The sequence below is a fragment of the Perissodus microlepis genome, chromosome 14, assembly GCF_051167445.1.
Source record: "Perissodus microlepis isolate ML-2025 ecotype Zambia chromosome 14, ASM5116744v1, whole genome shotgun sequence".
Taxonomy (NCBI): domain Eukaryota; kingdom Metazoa; phylum Chordata; class Actinopteri; order Cichliformes; family Cichlidae; genus Perissodus; species Perissodus microlepis.
This window is the reverse complement of record NC_140474.1, coordinates 14118298-14137669: the sequence shown is the minus strand read 5'-3', so window position 1 is coordinate 14137669 and position 19372 is coordinate 14118298. Positions and strand designations below refer to the sequence as shown.

Here is a 19372-nt window from a genome sequence, read left to right as displayed (position 1 = left end):
TTGAGTCAGATAAGCAGCCAATACCAGACCAATTAAAACAGCTGATCTTTCCATCTCTGTCTGACATCCAGCTTGTGCATATGGGCGTACGTTTGTTTTCCTTGTTTATATAAGTCTTTGGAGAAATCTTTTTTCTTGTTATTTTTTTATCTTCTCAAGTACATCCTCTTACCAAGTATTTTTTTTTCAAAACCCCCAGATATTAATCATATTCTATGCCGTCCCAGTGTTGTTTGGTGACTTTGAGTTTCCTAGGCCAAAAATCATTTCATAATTAGTTTAACTTAAAAAATGATATATTTAGAATGTATAAATAGCTTGTCTCACATTAATAAATCGATCATTTATTAATTATCCATTGATCCAGAACATCCTAAATGTACAAAAAATTAGAGCACTTGTATAGCAGTATAAAATAAGAAAAAAAAAAGTATTTAATTTTTGTGTATTTATGTCACTTCTGTGAAACATCATCAAATTTCAGGCAAAAACAAATCAAATTAGGATGTCTTTGCTGTCAAAACTGTTCAAATTTTACCTGAAAATTTTGGCTATCAATAAAAGAGTAAGATGAATCATGTAATGACTTGGATGTAGTGATAGAGATTGTCCCCATGGGGGAGAGATTTGTCAATGGAGCAAATGTTGATGATTGATTTGTAGTTGCAAGGAATAGAGAAGCTAAAGATGTGTTTGACAGATGCAGGAAAATAGATGGTGGTGGATTCTGCAGAAAGGATGCAAATGACTATGGAAATAATTATCAAGAGACACATTGTGTACCTAAATAGACACTGAGGGTGTAGTATTAACATCTGTATGGCCTAAGGCCTCTTTCTACATCATTTTCAATTACGATCTCCTGCATAACTTTGACAGTATACCAAGGGATTTGGGGAGTTTGAATGTAGTAGGCTGGAAAACTCGACGTGTTTAGTTTCATGGTGTTTCGGAATTACTAGAACCTATACCTACAGGCTCCCCACATGCGCAGCTTAAAAATAAATGCACAATTGTTAGCAAGACGCTAACATCAGTGTTTGTCTTGATGCATGCTCAATTATCCAGGTAAAGAAATACCCAAAAAGTTGATTTTTAAATACCCAAAACTAAACATTTATTCAGCGTAACATCTCAAAGTTTCTGGCATTGGTCCTCAACCCCGTTGGAAGGCACTTCTGAACACCACATCCAAAACACCTTGGATTTTGTTGAGAAGGTGATTATGGAGGCAGATGACACAATGGTCTCATATGATGTTACGTCACTCTTCACTCTTGTTCCAGTCACTGAATCAGTGAAGGTAGTTAGTAAGAGACCTTAGCAACAGGACCACTGTCAGCACCGACCAAGTGCGTTTGCTCTTGGAACCGTGAGGATATGAGAAGAGGCAGGTTAGCCTTCTTAACCCTTTAAGACCTACCATAGAACCAAGCCCGCCAGAGCTTATATTATATTTTTACATGCTTTTACATGCATTTTTGGGAGCATTTCAAGTTGCTATACATCAATACAACCATTACAGCCTAAATTATAATAATATGTATGCATTAAGTGCATAGTAATTATATAAATTGCAAAAAAGTGCAATAAACTAAAAAAAATTTGAAAATCGTTTTTGTTTTTTTAACATATATTTCTAGTTAGAGAAATTTAAGAGGCTTATCCCTCAAAACTGTAAATAAAAAAAAGTTGCACAAAATAGTTTCCCACCACAGGAAATTTATTTTGAGTGTCTTCATAGTTTTATTTTTGAAATACACCAATTTTTATACACTGCAGGAAAAACGAATATAAATATTATAGTGCAAATTTGCAAAAAAACAGCACATGCATCAAAATAAACTATTTCCAGCAGTGCAATATGAGTCCTAAGCATCCCAGAAATGACACAGAAAGTCATAAAGTCAAACATAACTTTTAAAAACATCAGTATAGGCTCATGAGGCCCTGATGGTAAGAAACTACGAAAATGACTTCACTTCCGGTTTCGGGCAGGTCATGGCGGACATGCGATAGTTCGAGCTGATGTCTATTCCAACGTAGGAAGTGTTATGAACAGCTGATCGGATCGGCAAAGCGTGTTTCTGGAATATTATTTTTTTTGTTGCTGCAAGTGCTTTTTATGCAGTTTTTGCAAAGCTATATGTGGAAGGAAACTGTGACCTAGGACAAGCTGATGGCATAAGATGTAAGTACAACTTCTCCGGTTTCATATGCAAAAAAAAATTATTGCGCTAGCTCACGTGGTTGCAGTGCTACCGGGATATAAAAGTAGTTGCGCAAAACGGAGTGTGCCCGTTCTGACCGGTTTTAAAGGGTTAAACTGTGAGATTTCCATCAGCAATGGAGGACATTTAACTGTTGATGTGTATCCTGAATATATACATACAGGTCATAATTTAAGGTTTGACTCTCATCGTCCACTGGAGCACAAACTGGATGTCATCAGGATGCTACAACACAGAGCGAACATTATCCCCAAAGACACAGCACCCAGGGAAGCAGAAGAACATCATATCAAGAAGGTCCCCAGTGACCAGATTCAAGCTGAAGCATTAGCCAAGCTAGTGAAACACTTTGGCTGGCCTCTGTCAGTGCGCCCCAGGATGGCTGTGGCTACAATGTAGCTTGCCATCATCAGTGTGTGTATGTGTGCGTGAATGGGTGGATGACTGGATGTGTAAAGCGCTTTGGGGTCCTTAGGGACTAGTAAAGCGCTATACAAATACAGGCCATTTAAATGTGGTTGTCTGAACTGGAAAGACCCAAGCAATCCTGAGAGAAGGACAACTGCTGCCTATGTGTCAGGGGAATTGGAACAGTTGAGCTGATTTTTTTTCTAAACGCCACATCTCTGTGGCTTTTAAACACCAAAACATGCTGTGCCAAAAATTCGTCCACCCCAAGGATCTGGTTCCCCGACACAAACAGAGTAATATAGTAAATGCTGTTAAGTGCCAGGAGGGTTGTCATGATTTATACATCGGGGAAACCAAACAACCTTTGGCTAAGCAGATGGCACAACACAGAAGAGCTAACTGCTAAGAGCTAACGACTCTGGAGTCTATTTACACCTGCAGGCCAGTGGCCACTCTTTCAATGATGAGGATGTATACAGGGAGTGCAGAATTATTAGGCAAGTTGTATTTTTGAGGAATAATTTTATTATTGAACAACAACCATGTTCTCAATGAACCCAAAAAACTCATTAATAGCAAAGCTGAATGTTTTTGGAAGTAGTTTTTAGTTTGTTTTTAGTTTTAGCTATTTTAGGGGGATATCTGTGTGTGCAGGTGACTATTACTGTGCATAATTATTAGGCAACTTAACCAAAAACAAATATATACCCATTTCAATTATTTATTTTTACCAGTGAAACCAATATAACATCTCCACATTCACAAATATACATTTCTGACATTCAAAAACAAAACAAAAACAAATCAGCGACCAATATAGCCACCTTTCTTTGCAAGGACACTCAAAAGCCTGCCATCCATGGATTCTGTCAGTGTTTTGATCTGTTCACCATCAACATTGCGTGCAGCAGCAACCACAGCCTCCCAGACACTGTTCAGAGAGGTGTACCTGTTTTCCCTCCTTGTAAATCTCACATTTGATGATGGACCACAGGTTCTCAATGGGGTTCAGATCAGGTGAACAAGGAGGCCATGTCATTAGTTTTTCTTCTTTTATACCCTTTCTTGCCAGCCACGCTGTGGAGTACTTGGACGCGTGTGATGGAGCATTGTCCTGCATGAAAATCATGTTTTTCTTGAAGGATGCAGACTTCTTCCTGTACCACTGCTTGAAGAAGGTGTCTTCCAGAAACTGGCAGTAGGACTGGGAGTTGAGCTTGACTCCATCCTCAACCCGAAAAGGCCCCACAAGCTCATCTTTGATGATACCAGCCCAAACCAGTACTCCACCTCCACCTTGCTGGCGTCTGAGTCGGACTGGAGCTCTCTGCCCTTTACCAATCCAGCCATGGGCCCATCCATCTGGCCCATCAAGACTCACTCTCATTTCATCAGTCCATAAAACCTTAGAAAAACCAGTCTTGAGATATTTCTTGGCCCAGTCTTGACGTTTCAGCTTGTGTGTCTTGTTCAGTGGTGGTCGTCTTTCAGCCTTTCTTACCTTGGCCATGTCTCTGAGTATTGCACACCTTGTGCTTTTGGGCACTCCAGTGATGTTGCAGCTCTGAAATATGGCCAAACTGGTGGCAAGTGGCATCTTGGCAGCTGCACGCTTGACTTTTCTCAGTTCATGGGCAGTTATTTTGCGCCTTGGTTTTTCCACACGCTTCTTGCGACCCTGTTGACTATTTTGAATGAAACGCTTGATTGTTCGATGATCACGCTTCAGAAGCTTTGCAATTTTGAGACTGCTGCATCCCTCTGCAAGATATCTCACTATTTTTGACTTTTCTGAGCCTGTCAAGTCCTTCTTTTGACCCATTTTGCCAAAGGAAAGGACGTTGCCTAATAATTATGCACACCTGATATAGGGTGTTGATGTCATTAGACCACACCCCTTCTCATTACAGAGTTGCACATCACCTAATATGCTTAATTGGTAGTAGGCTTTCGAGCCTATGCAGCTTGGAGTAAGACAACATGCATGAAGAGGATGATGTGGACAAAATACTCATTTGCCTAATAATTATGCACTCCCTGTACATCCTGGACAGGGAGGAATGCTGGTTTGATCAGAGAGTCAAGGAGGGCATTTACGTGAAAAGGGAAAGACCATCTCTGAACCGAGGAGGGGGCCTAAGGGTACATCTTTCACCATGTTACAATGCTATGATTGCAGCAATTCCCCAACTCTCTATGAATGGTACTCATTTGTCATTTGGTACTCAATTGTCATGACCACTGATCATTGATAATTTGCATATCAATGACCTAGGAAGTGACCTAACAGTCCATTGTTCATTCAGTGGGCTAGTTTCAGTCATTATTATTGTTTAGAGAGAAGAGGTTAAAGATATTTAACCAGCTTAAAATACTACAGGCAGATGTTGATTTGTGTTACGTGCGTGTGTTGGTGGGTTATTTGTTTCTTAATGTGTGTATGCAAATTCACCTGTTCAGGGGCTCGGCTGTGATTGGTGGGCCTAAGGAACGGCCTGATGTAACTGGTTCCTGCTGTGGACGTGAACTATAAAAGGGCGACTGAAGAGCTGCGGTGCGGTGTGGCAGACTTCCCGTGCACTTGCCTCAGGTCCAGACGGAGCAGCCGTAGCCATAGCTACATGGTTACAAGGTTGGGCATGTGTGTGAAGTGCGGAGCAAGTAGGGGTGAGCTGCCGATTATTTTGGGAAGCCTTCTTTTCTCCTGTGTTTTTAGACCAGGGAGGTCAGACTGTGTTATTTCTTTGTTTTCTTTTCCTTGAACAGGTCAGAGGGGAACCGAAGCCTAGGTTGAGTTTTGTTTGTTGCGTTGGCCTTAGCTCACCCCGAAATTATACATTCCCACTACCGTGAGTGCCATTGTTGTGAATAAACTATTGTTAAAAGTCAGATGCTGTGGCTGTGTCTGTTTGGGCGTGGGAAGTCACGGGACACCCCGCTCTTGTTACGGTCATTTCGAGCCAGGTCGTAACAATTTGTTACAGGAGGCTCATAGGCCTGTCACAGCTACAGATTAACTTAAAACACCTGAGTTTCCAAATGCGTTGTCAGCCTGCTATAACTCTAGGCAAAGGGGAGTAGCAATTTTAATACACAAAAAGTCCACAAATATAGTTGAACAGTATGTCAGCGATTTCGGACTTTGCGACACATGGCATTCACCTCAACCATAAGAAATATACTTTATAGTAGTCAGCAGCTCACTGTTGAGTGACATTGAGTGACAGCTGTCAGCGATCATGCTCCTGCATCTCTAACACTAATACATAAGAAGAACATTCCGCCAAGTAAAAACTGCAGATTTAATACATCACTGCTCAAAGATAAAGAATTTACTAAATATTTTAAAAAAGAATAGACTTTAGACAATAATGACACTCCTGGGACATCAGCATCTCTTCTCTGGGAAGCAGGGAAAGCTGTGATGAAAAGTAAAATAATTTCTTTTTCATCACATAAAAAGTACCACATGGAGCAAAACTGGTAGCCTTTGTTTGCTCTAATTTGTTATCAACTGCCTGAAAGTTCATCTCATTCTGCTTCCATAATTAAGGTAACACTTAAAGTACAACTTATGTTGATTTTTATTCACGTTGAGACGTCATGTCATTGTCATTAAACACTAAAATAAACATGCCCTGTTATGTTATTTAGAGCCCCGCATGTTCCGACCGGGAGACACCATACCATTGTCTTTGGCCATGATGCACTGAGATCGGTGAGCACATATTGTATGTCTCAGTTAGTTTTAATCTGTTTTGACCTTTATAGTTGAATAACTGAATTCATCTGAATTGTTTGATTAATTGTTGCATATCCAATAACTTTACTTAGTTCGATTGGTAAGTTTTAATGTTTTCATATTGTATTTGGAAAAGTACTTATTTTGCAATTTACAAAAAAGTGTTCTGACAATACATTGCAGTAGCACATAGTTTGTATAAGAGAGATGTTTCATTTTTTTTTGCAAATTTGAGTATTTTAATTACAAATTGATGCCAAATGTGATGTCAACAAAAGCCTAAGTTGTGGATTATAGCTAGAACAGCATAATTAATATTTGAATTACTCTTCTGACCCTGCCTGTTGACAGGTCAGGTGTTTTTTAGTATACTGGATTGCTCCTCAGGTGGATTCCTCCAGTGAATTACATGGCGAGCCTTCCCACCTGGACTTAAAGAGACTGAGAATCCCTTCTTTTCCACTTGATGATCTGCTGCACCTTGCGGTGTGGTAGGACTGTATCACTCACACAGTTGGTTATGCAAAAGACCACTGACTGACATTTTCCCATCCCTATTTTCTTTCACACCCTGGGAATTTTTGGACTGTACCCCTTGGACGTGTTTTATTTGGGACTGTGCATAATAAGCGGCTGTGTAGAACATTCTCCACATGTGAAAGGTGTGTGAGATTTTCTTTTGAATGGACACTGAATTTGAGTCATCGGTTTTCCATAACAGTTAAGGAGTCAGGGTACCAGGGTGCACCCAGCATTAAGGATTAACACTTTGCCAAGTCACTGTTTTAGTAGTTTATGTGTTTTACTTTTCTTTCATTTTTTGTAATTTTCTTTTCCACAATTGTAAAGTGCCTTAAACCTGTGGTTGTCAACCATATGGTTTATAGACCCATTAATACAATCTTTTCAGCAATTCCCCTAACTGTGTTACGCTAAGATGAATGATGGCTAGAGTTATTTATTTAACAGAGGCTAACATTGCTAGGATTATGCACTTGAATTGAGAGGAGAAAGAAACTAGAATTTTGTAAATTGCAGATTACATCTGCAATTTAGTCAGGGATAATTTGTGACACAAGCATAGCAGCAAGAGTGAAAGGTAAAGATTACAAGATGATAGTGAGACCTGCTATGATGTATGGTTTGGAGATGATGGTAGTGACAAAAGGGCCCACCAACCATATATGATTGTGTTACTGATGTTACTGATGCCAGACCTAGAGCAAATCTAGACCTCTATCAATAGAAAGAACACTGCAGTTAGCATCTTTCTAATAGCACATGCTTGGTGTCTATTTTGGTATACCAGGTTGTATTTTTTCCCTACCACCTGAGCCAGCTCACTACTAGCTGTTGATCAACTGCTATCTATTCTACCACCAATCAACACAATGTATCAAACCCCTAAAGTTCCTACTGGTGGTAGCCGACCCACAGGAGATTGGACACATGTGGCTCTTTCAGGCTAGGCCCAACCAGCCACGAGACATTCCCCTCAAGCCTATACACCAAAGTTCCAGTAACCTTGTTGTGGAAAAGGTAACTGTGCCTCTTGATAATTATTTCCACCTTTTCCACAAAATCCACCACCATCTGTTTTCCTGCATTTCTCTCCTTATAATCTTACCTGTCCAACACCTCTTCAGCTTCTCTATTATTTTGATCTACACGTCCATCAACATCTGCTCCTTGACAAGTCTCTCCCCTATGGGGACACTCTCTATCACTACATTCAACTCATTACACGATTCTTCTTTGTCTTCATCGTGATATTGTCCTAATTTGTTTTTGCCTGAAATTTGATGAATTTTTACAGAAGTGACATAAATACACAAAAAATAAAGATTTTTTAAATTTCATACTGCTATGAAAGTGCTTTAATTTTTTGTGTATTTAGGATGTTTTGGGTCAATGGATAATTAGTAAACAATCCATTTATTTATGTGAGACAAGCTATTTATAAATTCTAGATATACCTGTTGTTTAAAGTTAATCAAACTTATTATGAAAGGATTTTTGGCCTGGGTAACCCAAAGACACCAAACCATACTGGGAAGGCGTAGACTATGATTAATATCTGAGGGTTTTGAAAACACTACTTGGTAAGAGGATGTACTTGTGAAGATGAAAAGAAGAAAAAAAATTCTCAGAAGACTTATATAAACCAAGGAAAACAAACGTACGCCCATATACACAAGCTGGATGTCAGACAGAGATGGAAAGATCAGCTGTTTTAATTGGTCTGGTATTGGCTGCTTATCTGACTCAAGCAACCAGGTCTACAGGGGCTTGGGCTGGTACGGTAGTATCATCTGTGAAATGCAAGCTTCAAGGAAGCACTCGTTTGCCTGCATTCTCAATGGACGGGGACTTTGTTATTGGTGGTGTTTTCTCTCTTCATACTTACACACACACAGTTTACAATGACTACACCATCATACCCGAGCCTGTGAAATGCAAAGGAAGGTCAGTATTGGAAATAAGAGAGTGATCAAAACATATTGCACTATGTAAGAATGAAAATGTTTTCACGTTTTATTTTCTGTGGTATTACATTGCTTCTGTATGGTTCTGAAAAAATCACCAAGAAAAGTATTCCAATAGTCAGTCATTTATATTTGTGGAAGTAATATTTGTGTTTTTGAAAACAGAAATCATATTGTTAAACAACAATCTTACAAAAATCAAACAGGAAATGACAAGCCTTTACATATTTATTTATACATTTTTGTGATTTATCATGATAATCATTTCTGCTGAATTTAACTGATGAGGCAATGTGTTGAAGTGCCCTTAAAAATTTAAGTCATTATTTGGCCATGGTCAAAACCCACAACTCCTACAATGTTTTCTTGTGACATTTAACCTAAGTCTGTAGTTTAATTTCTAACAGTGAGTTAACTTTCTGCAGGATTAATGATCTGCAATCATTACGTGCAATGATCTTTGCCATAGAAGAGATTAACAACAGCACAGAGCTGCTGCCCGGAATTAGGCTCGGGTATCAGATCTATGACTCATGTGCATCAGTGGCTGTGGCAGTGCATGTGGCATTTCAGTTTCTAAATAGCTTCGACCCTGTGTTTTTCATTGGTAACAATTGCTCACAATCTGGTATGGTGATGGCCGTTGTTGGTGACTCTGGGTCTATGACATCCATTAGTTTGTCACGAGTCATCAGTTCTTTTAACATTCCCCAGGTAAATGCCAATTTCCAATTTCTGTCAATTTTTGTATTAAAAATATACCATGTGATATTTGTGTTTGCGGTATTTTCTGAGCTACACTGTTTTATTTCTTTTGGTTTAGGTGAGCCACTTTGCCACATGTGCATGCTTGTCTGACAAGCAGCAGTACCCAAGTTTTTTCAGAACAGTCCCCAGTGACCAGATTCAAGCTGAAGCACTAGCCAAGCTAGTGAAACACTTTGGCTGGACTTGGATAGGTGCTGTTCGGTCAGATTCGGATTATGGAAATAAGGGCATGGCTTCTTTTCTCCAAGCAGCACAGAAAGAGGGGATCTGTGTGGAATACTCTGTGTCTTTCTATCGGACAAACCCACAGCGCAGAATTCAGAGAGTAGCAGATGTTATCCGCAGGTTTCTTCATCAGAGATAATTATTGTGCATTGACTTGTTTAATTATCTTTAAAATAAACATTTGATAATGTAAAAAGACACATAAAAACATTTTTCAAATGCACTATGTCGTCTCAACAGGTCTACAGCTACAGTTGTGGTGGCATTTGCAGCTTTAGGAGACATGAAGATATTGTTGGAGGAGCTTTCACGTGAGCCTTCCCCACTACGCCAGTGGATAGGCAGTGAGTCATGGATAACATACTCAGAATTAAAGAGATTCCATTTATGTGCTGGGGCCATTGGATTTGGTATTCCGAAGTCAGTAATTCCAGGTCTCAGAGACTTCTTGTTGAATCTGTCTCCCTCTGAAGTGGCTGCTTCTCAAGTGCTTACTGAGTTTTGGGAAGATTCATTCAACTGCACACTGAAAAACAGTAAGGAATGTTTCTAGGTTTAAATGATCCTGTCAAACGTCTGGTGTTACAAAGTGCAATGTTTATCCATAAGCTTAGCAGTTTTCAATTAAATATTATATACACACACACACACACACACACACAAACACACACATATGGTTTTCAGAATATTGGTCACAGTGGAAAGTACATAAAAGAGATCTGAGACTAGTTTGAATTTCAGAGTTTAAAATGTCAGTTCTGTCTTTGTTTATTTTTAGACACTGCTGCAGACAAGAAGGTATGTGATGGAAAAGAAGACATAAACAGTCTCCATAATCAGTACACTGACACATCTCAGCTCAGAATTACTAACATGGTGTACAAAGCTGTGTATGCAATAGCACATGCCATTCATAATGCAATGTGTCGAGGAGCAAATGTCACAGCTCAGTGTGACACATTAACCAAGTTGCAGTCCAAACAGGTCAGAAGAAATAAATATCTTAATGGCAGTTTCCCTCATCACCTGCTTGAATTCAATTTTGTATTAATATTGATTATTGCACTATTGTATCTATTTCCTTTGTCTCCCACCCTCTCTCTTTATTCATGTTTACAGATTTTAACTGAACTGAAAAAGGTAAATTTTTCCCAAAATGGATATGATGTGTCATTTAATGCTAATGGGGATCCTGTGGCTATTTATGAGCTCGTTAACTGGCAGAAAAGTGAAAGTGGCATCATTGATATTATAACTGTAGGGCTGTATGATGCCTCACTACCAGTGGGCCACGAACTTTGGATTAACAGAAATATAACCTGGATGGAGGATAGCAGAAAAGTAATGACTCTAAGGATGAGAATCTAACTCTACTGAAAAAGATAATTTATATTTATTATGCCACCTTTGTGTGTTGACAGGTGCCAGTGTCAGTGTGCACTGACAGTTGTCCTCCAGGAACTCGTAAAGTACTGCAGAAAGGAAAACCCATCTGCTGCTATGACTGTATAGCGTGTCCTGAGGGAGAGATCAGTAATACAACAGGTAAAATGAAAAAAATTCTATGCATGTAAAATGTTTTTATTGTGAACATATGAAAATTACAGAAATTACAAGGAGCCTATATTTTTTTTTTTCTTTCTATTCAGATTCGACTGATTGTTTACCCTGCCACAAAGAATTCTGGCCTAATGCAAAGAGAGACACTTGTATCCCTAAACCTATAGAGTTTCTTTCCTTTCAAGACATCTTAGGAATCACCTTGGCTACATTCTCAGTCATTGGTGCTTGTCTGGCCATTATCACTGGAGTTGTATTCCTTTATCACAGGACATCTCCAATTGTCCGAGCCAACAACTCTGAGCTGAGCTTCCTGCTGCTCATCTCTCTCACTCTGTGTTTCTTATGTTCATTAACTTTCATTGGAGCACCATCTGAGTGGTCCTGCATGCTGCGTCACACTGCATTTGGTATCAACTTTGTTCTCTGTATCTCCTGTGTACTTGGGAAAACTATAGTGGTTTTAATGGCTTTTAAAGCGACACTTCCAGGTAGCAATGTCATGAAATGGTTTGGTCCTCCACAGCAGAGAATGACTGTTGTGTCTTTCACATTTATTCAAGTTTTAATATGTTCTTTTTGGTTAGTATTCAGTCCCCCTTTTCCAATAAAAAATCTAACCACATACAAGGAGAAAATCATATTGGAATGTGCATTAGGCTCTCCTGTTGGCTTCTGGGCTGTGCTCGGGTACATAGGGCTACTTGCTTTGTTTTGCTTTGTTTTAGCCGCCTTAGCCCGCAAATTACCTGATAATTTCAATGAAGCCAAGTTTATCACCTTCAGCATGCTGATATTCTGTGCAGTGTGGATCACCTTTATCCCAGCATATGTTAGTTCACCTGGGAAATTTGCTGTAGTTGTAGAAATTTTTGCCATTCTGGCCTCCAGCTTTGGACTAATAATGTGTATATTTGCTCCAAAATGTTTTATCATATTGTTTAAGCCTGAGAAAAACACCAAGAAATGTTTAATGAACAAAAATTAATCAGAGTATATTGGACTTTTCACAACAAGCTAGTATTCCATTTGTAAGCTGAAATTCTACATATTCAATATGCATAGGAAAGTTTTGGTTACTTTGTCAAATTAAGATTATTTCTGTTGTGGTGATTAATAGCAAACACAGAAATGTATTTACAAATTAAGGGAGTGATTTGAAAAGATGGATGGGATACTTTTTAAGGTCTTTTTTTTCTGGAAAACCTGATTAATTTGCACAATAACTTTTATGCAATAAATTGTACAATATTGCCAGATGTAGCAAAAGATGATACAAATTAAATCTCATTTATGACTGATAATTAATTTATTTTATTTAAACTGTTCAGAAGTTTCAATATTTCCTCCAGTTAGGGTTAGGGTAATTGATTTACTGACCATCATCCAATTATTTAGGGAAAAACAGCTATCCAAAATTTCCTGGCCCTGGAAAAGTAATCGCCCTCCCCTTAGTGAGAGCCATTATCCACAAATGGATGAACCTTAAAACCAATTACCTACCTAATTTGTCTCAGTTAGGGTGAATGTTTGTGATTCAACAACAAGAAAGAAACTGGACAAAAATGGTATTCTATTTTATGCTCAAAAAAAGGAAAATGATGATTTTGAAGTCAAATTCTGGACTTAATCAGATCGAGATAATTTGGCATGGCCTTATAAATGTCATTTATGCTAAAACAAACAAACAAACAAACAAACAAACAAAAAATTGTGATTTAAGTAAAACAATTCTTTAAGTGATGTGAAAGGCTCATTGTCAGTTGTCCCAAAGACTTGATTGCACTTCTTGTTGCCTGGGGTGGCAGAGGTGGAGCTGACAGCCAGAGTTTTCAACTCTTACTGCCACTCAACAGTGCATTAACACAATGTATTTACATCATTTCTTCTGGGATTAATAAAGTATTCTCAATGTGATTCATACTGATTCCACAAACTTCTAGAGTGTGCAAGGAGCAAGGCTGAAAATTAGTATCTGACGCCTGAGAGTCTATCCCAGCTACCACAGGTCAAAATTAATGTTGAATCAGTGTCTAATTTTGCAAGACAATGTCAGACAGCCTCAACATAGCATTTATTCTATTATTAGACTCAGTTAGCTTCTCTCAAACCTTTAGAGCCAACCCACACTTTAATCACTCTATGGATTTTATTCTGACATATGGAATAGAAAATGATCATTACCATGACAATGCTATTTTGGTTTATCATGTCTTAGTAACATTTACATTTGTAATAATAGAGTACGAAGCAGTGGGGAATACATTTCAGTACAGTGGGTGTTTTTCCCCTTGTCTTCCTCTATTTGTTGCATCCACTGCATTTTCTAGGTTCCATGTTTCACGTTCCAGGTTTCTCATCACAGGTTCTTAGTGTCTTTATTCTTGTTTCTAGTTTTCCCCAGTTTAGGTTTTTGTTAGTTTTTCCCAGTCCTCCATTGCCTTTTGTTTTGGGTGTTTTTTGCAGCCCAAAATAAAGGCTCGGATTTTGTTATACATCCACCTGCATCTCCATTGTCTGTATTTGGGTCCACACTACTTTCTACCCCTCACGGATTTATTTGTAAAATCTCTAATGTGATGAGTCAGTGAAGCTCACTTCTGTCTAATGACAGCAATACTGAGTACTGTGTTGTACTCAGAGACTTTGCAAATAAACTCTAATAGAATAGGAGAATGGTATCAAAGTGTTTATCATAGCATCTAATAAGGGAACTCTAATGTTTGATTCTTTCAAAGTCATTATACAAATGATAAACTTTCAATTTGGCCAACAATCTCAACTGGAAATAAAAATTATACTTTTTTTTTTTTTTTTTTTAACCACAGAAATAATCTGTTTGTCAAAGTTGGCACTAAATAGTTGTTTCCTAATTTATGCACCCATCTGCTACCAGAAGAAGCATTGTTGGTGAGAAATGCTATCAATCTGTTAACCCTTTAAGACCTACCATAGAACCAAGTCTGCCAGAGTTATCTTTATAATTTTACATGCTGTAGTGCCATTTTTGGGAGCATTCCAAGTTGCTATACATCAGTATAACCATTATAGCCCAAATTTTAATAATATTTCTGCATTAAGTCTATAATAACTACACAAATTGCAACAAAGTGCAATTTACAAAAAATTGAAAATCGTTTTTGTTTTTTGTTTTTTTTTTACATATATTTCTAGTTAGAGAAATTTAAGAGGTTTGTCCCTCAAAACTGTAAATAAAAAAAAATTGCACAAAATAGTTTCTTTCAACAGGAAATTTATTTTGAGTGTCTTCATAGTTTTATTTTTGAGATACACCAATTTTTATATACTGTTGGAAAAATAAAAAAAAATATTATAATGCAAATTTGCAAAAAAACAGCATGTGCATCAAAATAAACTATTTCCAGCAGTGTAATTTGAGTTCTAAGCATCCCAGAACTATTCAGAAAAGCATAAAGTCAAACATGACTTTTAAAAACACCAGTACAGGCTTATAAGGCCCCAAAGGTAAAAATCTACATTTTCTGCGAAAAATGACATCACTTCCAGTTTTGGCCAGGTAATGGTGGACACGCGATAGTTCACGCTGATGTCTATTCCAACGTAGGAAGTGTTATGAACAGCTGACCGGATCGACAAAGCCTGTTTCTTGAATGTTGTTTTTGTTGCTGCAAGTGCTTTTTATGCTGTTTTTGCAAGGCCATTTGTGGAAGGAAACCGTGACTTAAGACAAGCTGATGGTATAAGATGTAAGTACAACTCCTCTGGTTTCATGTGCAAAAAACAATTATTGTGCTAGCTTACGTGGTTCCGGTTCTACAGGGATTTAAAAATAGTTACTCAAAACGGAGCGTTCCCGCTCCGACTGGTTTTAAAGGGTTAACCTCGGCCTGATTTTTTTTAACACTGTTTTGCTAGTTCTTTTAAAGGGAGAAAAATTAGATTGGTGATACACACGGCAGGACGGCAGGAATTGCGAGAGATTGTATCTATCGCCTGCCCTGGGAAAGCCTCATTGTTTTATGTTTGTGGAGGTGACTGGTGAGATGGAGGTTGACCCCCGGACCCAAGTTCAGATAAGCTGAAGAAAATGGATAGAGGATTTATCATTTTGTTATTTTAGATTGCAAATTTTATTCTAGTGATTGTTATCGTCATCATCATTGTTTATTTGTATAGGACAGGGGTCAGCAACCTTTAACACCCAAAGAGCCACTTGGACCCGGTTTCCACGCAAAAGAAAACACTGGGAGCCGCAAATACTTTTTGACATCTAAAATGAAGATAACACTGTATATATTGTTTGTTTGTTTTTACCTTTATGCTTTGTGTGAACAACTAAAGTAAGTAAGTAAAGTTTATTTATTAAGCGCTTTTCACAGACAGGCAGTCACAAAGTGCTGTACACAGAGATTAAAATAAACAATACAGTCAACAGACATTATACACAATGTAAAAGATCAAATGTAAATAATGTAAAGAATATAAAATACGTAGATCAACAAAAGGCTTGTTTGAACAGAAAAGTTTTTAACTGCTTTTTAAAAGAATCCACAGAGCAACTAAGGTGTGTTGCTTATGAAATCCATGAAGTGCTACAGAGAAAATTACATTTTATTTATGTAATTAACACATTTTGAACTCTTAAAGAAATATAACAAAAGGAAAGACACCCAGCTGAACTAAAAGGATCCATGTAGCAAAAAAAAACTGTTGTGAGCCGCCACCCTCATATCGCCTTTGAACTTTTGGAGCCTTGACCTGACTTTTAAAAGATAATTGGAAAAAAAGCACTATGCTGCTAAAAAAAAGTAGATATTTGCAAAATTCTGCCTAAATATGTATTTTACTGGTTAATGTGTGTGGCGGGGCGTGGTCTGCAGTGCCGCTGCATGGGAGTCGGACGCACCTGAGCGGCACCCGCAATCACGCGTCGCCGCCTTAAAGTCTGTGCTCTCTCTGCTGTTGTGTTGTCGGGCTCTGAGCTGAAAAGCTACAGCTGGCTGTATGCGTACAGCAACCGTGTGTGAAAAGTGGTCAATAAAGAAATGTTGAAAAGCAGCGGGTCTGCCGTGGTATGTGTACAATGGAACAAATGCTCTTGAACCTCTGCGCATATCCCAAATGCGCACAGCGTCTACAAATCAGGGCTGTACGAAGTCACTTTCATCTTTACGCATGATTGTAAGCTGTCATCTGTGAGGCGTGAGCGGTGTTTGTTTTTAACATAGTTCACGGTGGAGAATAGCTGCTGACATAATGTGGATCCGAAGATCCATAATTGGCCTACCTGGGGTTGAATGAAATTTGCCTCAGATCGGTCCTGGTAACGCGCTTTCTTCTGATTCTCCCATTTTTGTAGCTCTGATGTGTGCATCAGTTTAATCGGCTTGGAATGCAAAGCGCGATTGAACGCGTTATTTTTTTATGTGTTATTTTGTCAAATTAATGAATCACAATTAACGCGTACTATGATCTAGGACAGCAGTCCCCAACGCCTGGGCCACAGACCAGTACTGGCCTTTGAGTCATTTGGTACCGGGCCTCTAGAGTTAAGGCTTAATATAGTTACAAAATACCACAGCTTTTGTCTTGGATAATTTTATTTTGTTGTATTTATCCGCGACACCTTAAAGGCCGGTCTGTGACAGTATTGTCTGACATTAAACCGATCCATGGCGCAAAAAAGGTTGGGGACCACTGATCTAGGACATCCTGGTGACTGTAGTATGCCTCTGCATGGCATTACAAAAGACTTACTAGTACAAAATGTTGTTAACTTTTTTGTCTTTATTAAAATCCTTTTATGTCAACTCCACATCTTACATCTGCTCCATTACATATATATATATATCTTTGTCCTACATTCACCTCCTTGGTTCCTACTACACATTTGCTCCTGCTACATCCGCCTTCTTTTAGCTGACACTCCAACTTTCTCAAAAGACTTTGTTTTCATCTATTCATGTCCAACTAAATTGTGAACCAGAACCCATAAGCATAATACATGACTGTATAACAATCGGTATTACTTCCAACACTCTTTTGTTCCTAAACTAGGGGTCAGGGTTGACTACCTGAGTCCCAAAGCTGTGCAGGGATTATTCTGCCCTTTTAAACACACCACAGCTTTCTGTCTACAAATTGAGTCTGTTAGGGGCTCGAATTACATGGTGTCATCTGGCCTTGCTGGGAGCCTCTGGTATCACCCTGATGTGAGATCAGTTTCTCCAGAGGCTTCCAGGTCCGAATTGTAAAATCTTGGTGTCTGGACTGGACCATTGATGATACCTTCTCTTTGATGTCCTGATCTTTCCTCCAGAATGCCTGAAGATCAGTTCAACCCTGTTTAAGTTTCTCTCAGCTGACTGGTAGCGTTGTCCTGATGTTGTGTCCGTATAAGGGGCTAATGGGTGCTGATCGCTACAGCAAGGGAGTGGCTCTGTAGGTCATGAGAACCTTGTATGCATCATCCCCCCTTTTCAGGAGAGATTTAACAGTTTTAACTGCCCTGTCAGCCTCACCATTTCTCACCAGAGCCCCATCCAAGTCATGACCACAGCCCCCAGGTTGAGACCCCCAGGAAACCTGCCCCTAGGGAATCCCAAGACACTCCAAGGCTGTACCCACCCCCACATCAACTACAATAACAAAGGCTGGACAAAACCATGACGCGCAAACCCCACCTCTCATCCAAGCTTCTCGGATGTCCAGAAGCTTTTCTTTCCAAGCTCCTTAGACTACGATGACCTGGATGACCGAGAACCTTCACGGACACTCTGAAAGCAATCTTATCTTGGTCTCTTGTGTTCTGGGGGCCTCTGGATGTCTGGAGTTTTGATCTCCTCCATACCTGCTTCATGCCCTGGAGGACGGGGCAGTGGCTCCCCACACCCTCTAGCAGATCATTACATGAAGGAACCTTTTAAAAAAACAAGCGCGTCCATGCTCACAGGTGTACACACGGGTGCTCACACACACAAACTACACCCTTTTTGGCTCCTACCTCAAAGCACACTGTGTTCTGTTGATCTTATGTGCTGCACAATAATGTTTAATATTTAGTATTTACTGTCATATTCCCATATATCATTGTGATGTTGTTTATTCTATTACTCTTGTTCTCTTCTGTTTGTTTTCTTTTTTCTTTCTCAACAGGTGATCCAGGTGATCGATAGATGCATTTTTTTTTTTCTGCCCATTCTGTTGGTTTTTGTTTTTTGCTCTTGTCCCTCTTCTCAGCTGTTTCTCTTTCTCTCTTTCTTTCTCCCCTTCTTTCCCCCAGTCAAGTCTGTCCCGTATTCAGCAAGTGAAAATAAAATAAACAATAAAAGGTGAATCAAATGGACCATTACGGCAAGGCTGGGATGGTCAATTTGGTAAAGTAAATCCGTTGGGCATCTTTCTTTGCCTTTAGACAATAATTCTGATGGCAAAAGAGCCTAACGGGACAGGCAAAAAAAAAAAAAAAAGCAATCTTATCAGAGACAAATAGAAGAAAATGGTATTGAGGTAAAAAGGAACGTAATTTGTCAAGTACTTCAGGTAGAATGAAAAAAAGACACAAAGCTGGAGTTATTCTGTGTCTTTACACTGCTCAGCTGCCTCTTCTTCTTTCATTCTCTCCCCTTCCCTCTCCTGTTGCTACTTCAATCATGAAACTGATCAATGATCAGCTGATCGGTTTTTCTGTCGCAAGTCCCTGCTCTCTTGTTTGTTTATTGCCCACTTTGCGCCAGAAAGAGGAAACCAGCGGACGTCTTGATAAACAACAGCAGCCCGTTTAAGCTTGATAAGCTGTTGTTAGAGTTTATTTAATATTACTTTCGAGTATCACCTGATGTTTACTGGTTCCACAGCTATAAGAGCTGTTGGTCATAATATCGGTTTGGATATCTGGTGAGAGGGAACGCCTTGTCTTCCCCCGAACAAGCTGGCGAAGTTGGCCAGGGAGAGCGAGGTCTGGGCTT

At 39.1% G+C, this 19372-nt stretch overlaps 1 protein-coding gene across 1 annotated transcript; it reads left to right on the top strand.

Moving 5' to 3' along the window:
- The first annotated feature begins 9323 nt into the window (after positions 1-9323).
- On the top strand, positions 9324-12411 carry LOC146373606 (extracellular calcium-sensing receptor-like). Its single transcript, XM_084949746.1, has 7 exons — positions 9324-9584; positions 9694-9983; positions 10104-10399; positions 10642-10847; positions 10983-11204; positions 11285-11408; positions 11513-12411. The coding sequence occupies exons 1-7, from the start codon at positions 9324-9326 to the stop codon at positions 12409-12411; spliced, it is 2298 nt and encodes a 765-aa protein (XP_084805872.1).
- The last annotated feature ends 6961 nt before the right edge of the window (positions 12412-19372 follow it).